Raw genomic sequence first — 6,138 nt, 5'->3', positions numbered from 1 at the left:
CGTTGGCCAAGTAGGACCAGGAATCTCTCAACTCCTAGTCTGGCTCTCCAGGGCTGGAACTATCCAACACAGCAATTATACAAATGGAAAAGGGAAACCAAAGTTGGGCACTTGAACCATTAAGGGAGGAGAAAAAGCCTCCCTGGTGCACACAGAATCATCAAGTTGGAAGGAGCCATACAGGACATCTAGTTCAGACCCCTGCTCAAGACAGGATCAGCCTGTTTAGTGTTTGAATGTATGATAAAACAACATAAATAAAATCGGAATTTACTTTGGATGAAGTTAGATTCAGGTGGGTTTGGTGTTGGTCTGTAGAAGGGCCTGCAAGATGGAGCTCTTCCACCAGGCATTTGGTTGGGGCCAACAATAACATCATCCAAGCTGACCCCTTCCTACAACAAGCTTCCCTGGGGCAAATGGATACACCTCTAGGCAATGTCCTTCAGACACAGGAACTGTAGTGGAAGTTTTAGAAAGGTGTTTTAATTATATTACTTTTTGATTAAATGTCTTCTATTGTTATTTTAACTATTCTGTTTTAACTGTTGTGCTGTGAACTGCCCTGAGCCAGCTTGCTAGGAAGGGTAGCATAAAATTCCAAAAATAAATTAAAATGAAAAGAAACAGAACACAGTTTGAGTCCAGTGTCACCTTTAAAACCAACAAAGTTTTATTCAGGCTGTTCTTCCAATTAAGTCTATTAGAGTAAGGGCTTCTGAAATAAACTTGCCAACCATCACCATAAAGAGAAGAAAAACAGCAAGACAACCTGAAAAACTTAAGTGAGAGCTACATGCTTGGTCTGATGAATAGTCTCTTTTCCTAGCATGTCTCTTGTTTCTCTCTCTAGCATCCCCCCCCCCACAGCTCCCTGACCACCAAAACTGCTCATCCCTCCTCTTTTCTAATTGTTCTGATTAGACCATTTCAGTCCCTAAGCACCCAGTATGGGGCCTTGGACCCAATTGTGTCCATTGTGTACTTTGCACACAAGAACAAAGGAACAAACGGATCAAAGATTTGGGGGCTGCCGCCCAAATGCCGTCATGTGACCAGTCCTCTCCAGCTTTGCAACTGTCAAACCTCAAGCAGGCCCAGTCCTCCCTTGCTATTCTTGTGGAGCCTTCAGTTACCTAGCAACAGTTTGGAGCTGTTGTTTACATTGTTTTATACATTTAGTGGTCACTGCTGTGAAAGTTTTGGACACGTTAGCTGTTTTGAGGTTTCCTTCGGAGGCCTGCATGGTACAGCCTGCCCAGTGGTAGGGTTTTGAACTGGCCTGGTTTTCATTGCATATAATCCTGAAAGGTGATGTGAGCCATTCATTCAAAAATATTGCAAGTATCACGGTAAACGTTGTGGTATAAATATGCTGAAGTAGTGGAATGCATTCCTTCAGGCCAGAATGGTTTAAGGATTTGTAGCACCAGAGCGAGTTTAAGGATTCGCGGGACCCTAGCAGAGTGTAATTGCAGTGGGAGCAGCCAGACTGGGGGCAGAGGGTCTCCCCAAAAGTGGAAAGGGGTATCACTCCGAGTGTCCTTAGAGAGTGAGAAGGGGGAGGAGACATGCGGTCTGGTTCTAGGAACTCTGTAGCACATGATGTGTTTGTAAACTGAGCCTAAACCTTAACTCTGAATACAAGTTCTGCTGCTACATCAATAAACAACCAGAATATGCCTCAGGATAGAAAATGTTAGGGCAACATTTCAATTGTTCGTATTCATTTGCTAGAAACTGACATTTCTTGAGAAGGGGTCATGCCTAATATGGAGGGGGAGAAGATATGACAAACAATGATAATGTTATGGGGTGGAATTGCTAATTGTTGTTGTTGTTATTATTTAAATTTATTACCCACTACTCCTGCCAAGCTGGCTCTTGACGGGTTGCAGAATAAAAACCCACACAATACAACAATTCCCATTAAAAAACCCAGTTCAAATTACAAATTATAATAGCAAGCATTGTAGCAAAATAACCCTCCTCCACCTACCCCCACTGGGGTAATTGCCGCCGTGGGTAGGTGAATTTCCTCCAGGTCAGGCTGGATTCTGGAGATTTTTGGTGGAGGGATCACTTGAGCATGAAATTGGGGTCTCCGTGGGTGGGCAGGTAGTTGTTAGTTCCTGCATTGTGCTGGGGGCTGGACTACATTACCCTGGAGATCCCAATTCTATGATGTTGCAAGAACATCACAAATTCAGATTTTTAAAAGTTATACAAGCCTGGAGATTAAACAATTGACATGGGCTTGGATCTGTTGAAATGTAAAAAGGTCTACACCGAATGGCTGTCCTGTAGACTTCCAAGGAAACGATGGAGGGCTACCCTTCTCTCTTCCGAGACTCAAATTGCCTACCACAAGCAGAAAGGGAACTGAGGATCCAGAAGGCCATAGTTCTAAAAGCGATTCCTCACAAATGTGATCCAATCTGTGCGAAGAAAATGTTCATGTGCCTGAAATTGGGAGAATGTGCTTGTTCCCACCGTAGCTGTGGAAATAGCACCACAATAAGCATTTCTTAGAGGCTCCTCAAGGCAAGCACCGAAAGACACAGAAAGCAATAGTTTATGGTGACACTTCTATTGGCCCACAGCTACTGACTGTTCAGCTCTTTCAAAGGTTTAACAATAGGCTGGTGCATAAACTAAGTCAAGACTGTATCAATAGACAGATTCATTAGGATGGAAGACTCAACACTGAACTCCAAGAGTGCGTCTAGGGGGAGAGACAGAAATGTGTTGTTGATATCAGACGGAGGAGGTTCTGTAAACGTACATGTGTCATACTGGTCAATACTACATCTTCCTCCCTTGCACACTTTTTTTGTCAACATAGTTGGCTGGATCCCAAAAACTCATGAATGGAGTTCTGCTTATGGAATCGAATACTCCCCCGCCCAGTCCACCAAGTGCCCCAAAACATGGCCTGGAGGGTACTGAAAGTACAGACCTAGACATGATGTAGAAACCTGTGGTGGGTGGGGGAATCTTAAAAAATGCCCCCCCTAACCAGTGGAAAGGCCCAGTGGAAAACCAGCATAGGATCCAACCCAATATAACCACGCACTTGAAGGCATCACCTTTGACAAGTACTGAGACCTTAGCAAGTCAATGAAATAACAATCACAGGTTGTTGTAAAATAACTTCATTTATTGTCGTTGTTAAAACAATCATGTCCAGTGGCATCTACACCACCATGCACTTATACAAATGTTAGATATCCTCTAGGTACAGAAAGAAGAACATCACTGGTGATTCAAACAGGATAATCCCAAATAGCTTTCAAAGCATTAAGTTACCTGATCATGGATAAGGAAGTCTTTTCTAACACTGCAGAGCAATTTCCTTGTAGCTTGTGATGAGCATGGAAAGAAGCATGCAAAAAAAAAAAAAGTTTTCCATATCCTAGCCTCTCAGTTAGCAGCTGCTATTGGATTAGTAGGAATGAGTAAATGCTACACCCCATAAAACCCCATAGCTGCACACTGGCTCTCCCCATTTTTGCCACATTCTGTTGGCCCTCTAGACCTTAATTCTTTCCTTTATTTTGATTTCACTGCATATGCCACCATCTGCCTTCTTCTCTAACTAGGCTCTCTGCTGTACACTTAGCCCCACCCCACCCGCTTTGTCCCTGGTGGCCCCTCACTCAGCCATTCCAAAAATTCACAAAGAAATTGCACAACGAGTGCCACTTCTCTTCGCAGTAGGCCTCTGCCACCTCCGCATTGAGCTCTGTGGGCTGTTCGGTGTTTCCCGTGCCTGCCGTGGGTCTGCTGCTAGACAGATGGATTGGAGCCACTGAGGAGCTGGGAGAGACTTTCTTCTTCCCCCCTTTGTTGCGCTTGTCTGGGGCATCTGCTTTTGCTGAGCTAGTGACTACCCGAGCCCTGGATGCCTGAGGTGGCTTCTGTGGTACCGGCAGGTCCTTTGTGTGGGCCTTTCCCTTGGATCTGCCTTTAGTAGTACTCTCAGCCACGGGGATGGCTGTGGGCAGCGCTGGAGGTACGAGGTGCAGCTCTGCCTCAGATGCCCCTTTCTTGCCACTACAAAGCCGGGATTTCAGCGGACTGTGGTCCCGGCACGGGTGGTGCTTTCTGCGGAGCTTGCCAAGAATCTGCTTCCAAAATTGACGGCCTTTGGAGCTGTAAGCAGCGCACAATTCCGGTTGACCCCGGTAAACGCATTGCTGCCCCGTGCCACTGTCCTCTCCCAGATGGTGACAGCTCAGGTGGATCTCAGTTACTTCTTCCCCTGGGATCAGTTGCCAGCTGCACAGGTGCTTGTCCCGGGTAGAGAACTGTCCAGTCTGTGCCCAGGGAGAGGACGACGTGGCTTTTTCACTGTTCTCTTTGCCTTTCTTGCCACGGGCACCGTCCAGGTAACCCAGAAACAGCAGGGTGAGTGGAAGGGTCTCGGGGAGCCTCATCTCCTGGAGTCAGTGGATCTGTTGCCTTTTGTATTTAAAGAACATCAGCAATAAAATCCTAGCTGGAGGGCCCTGTACATTCCCCAAGTCCTACGGAAAGAAATGCCGGTAAGCAGAGAGCAGGAAGTACAGAAGGAAATTCATACCTCATTGCAATATTGACCCTCAACAGTGGGAAAATGCCCCAAAGGAGAAATCCTGATTTCTGGGAACCAATTCCTACCTGTCTTATGCAGGTAAAACAGGCTCTTTGACTTGATGGCTATATTTGTAGTAATATTCAAGGATCCTTCACTTCTCTAACGCAAACTTTTAATTGTTCCATAGTTACCAAAATCACTCTTCTACATCTTTTGTTTTAATTGCAGACAGATTTTTTTAAAGTTACATTCTTAACTAGGAAATACATCCTGTTTCTTCATTCTGTACAGAAGCTTAGTTGCACAAAATGAAACCGTGGAACACACAGAGTATTAACAACTTAATAGTAAATCCCCTAATAGAGCTCCATTTATGTTCACAGGTACATTTGATGTGACTTAGCAGATTTGTTTCTGAAATTCCCCAAGTATTACAGCAATATTGCTTAAGAGTTCTTTCTTTCTTTCTTTCTTTCTTTCTTTCTTTCTTTCTTTCTTTCTTTCTTTCTTTCTTTCTTTCTTTCTTTCTTTCAGACAGTGCTCCCTAGAAAATCTCTGAGCTTTCCCCCCACTTTTTTTTTATTTCTTGCCTTTCTGCAGTATAAAACACTCATTCCAGTTTGTACCCCTCTCTTAAAGCCTTAGCAAGTTGTTGCTACCTAGGGATGCAAAATCACTGGCAAGATGACGAGGGGACAAACCGCTTCCCTCTTTCGCAGCATTCAAGAGGCTGCATGGCCAGAATTGCCAAGCTCAGCCTAAATCAAATTAAGCCTTCCCACTGTTGAATTTCCGTGCTCTCCCTTTCCCTTCTTCCTGGTTACACTTACCCTTGGACTGTGAGACGCAGAGAGCGCTCCAGGGGGAAAAGAGAAGTCTGTGTGTAGGATTAGCCTCTGTTAGAGGGATGTACAGAGCATGCATGTGTTATCAACAGTCCAGGAGGGGCCAAGCCAAAGCCTACGCCCCTCCCCAGTCTCGTGCATGCAAACACACACAGACGCTCACCCACAGTGAGAACAACAGGGGGCTCTTGAAAGAACAAACCTCCTCCAGTACGGTGACCTGCTAAGCAGATGGGATTCCCCCTCGCTTGCTGAAATTGCTACTGCTTTCCTCGCTTTATTTAGTTGGAAATGGGTCCCCCCTTTAATGTTTTTAAAATGTTGGCCTATCATTAAAGCATATGAGAGGGGCAAGAACAACATTTTCTGGTCCTGCATTTATTTCTTGTGTCAAGAGGCGCTGAGTCCTACCAACACACACACACACACAATTTTGCCATACAGAAGCTGGGGTTCAGCTGAATGTTGACCAGCAACAAAGGACAGTTTCCCCCCCCCACAGAGACCCCTGACTGTACCAATGATACTTGTAGATGCCTCAAGGTGATCCCCAAGTTTTCCTTCTTGTCTCATTTTTATTTTTAAAAAGTCTATTTTAAAGTGTCTTTCAAAAAGATTTTTTTTTACTTTTTTATTTTCAGATAAACAACCTAAGCCTTGTCTGACAGCAACTGGCCTCCCAAAACTTGGGGTGAGTCCACTTGGTTGCAAAAA

At 44.8% G+C, this 6,138-nt stretch overlaps 1 protein-coding gene across 1 annotated transcript; it reads right to left on the bottom strand.

Annotated features, from left to right (window-relative positions):
- Positions 1-3,139: 3,139 nt before the first annotated feature.
- On the bottom strand, positions 3,140-5,564 carry FGFBP3 (fibroblast growth factor binding protein 3). The gene is made up of 2 exons (XM_077350310.1): positions 5,410-5,564; positions 3,140-4,529 (listed from the first exon to the last, which is right to left on the bottom strand). The coding sequence occupies exon 2, from the start codon at positions 4,437-4,439 to the stop codon at positions 3,660-3,662; it is 780 nt and encodes a 259-aa protein (XP_077206425.1). The 5' UTR covers positions 4,440-4,529; positions 5,410-5,564; the 3' UTR covers positions 3,140-3,659.
- Positions 5,565-6,138: the final 574 nt, after the last annotated feature.

The sequence above is a fragment of the Paroedura picta genome, chromosome 8, assembly GCF_049243985.1.
Source record: "Paroedura picta isolate Pp20150507F chromosome 8, Ppicta_v3.0, whole genome shotgun sequence".
NCBI classification, from domain to species: Eukaryota; Metazoa; Chordata; class Lepidosauria; order Squamata; family Gekkonidae; genus Paroedura; species Paroedura picta.
The sequence above is the reverse complement of the archived record's forward strand: the minus strand, read 5'-3'. Positions and strand labels throughout refer to the sequence as shown.

What these genes read in the sequence shown, in the direction of transcription:
- FGFBP3 (XM_077350310.1), bottom strand. Translation starts at nt 4,439, where the DNA reads ATGAGGCTCCCCGAGACCCTTCCACTCACCCTGCTGTTTCTGGGTTAC.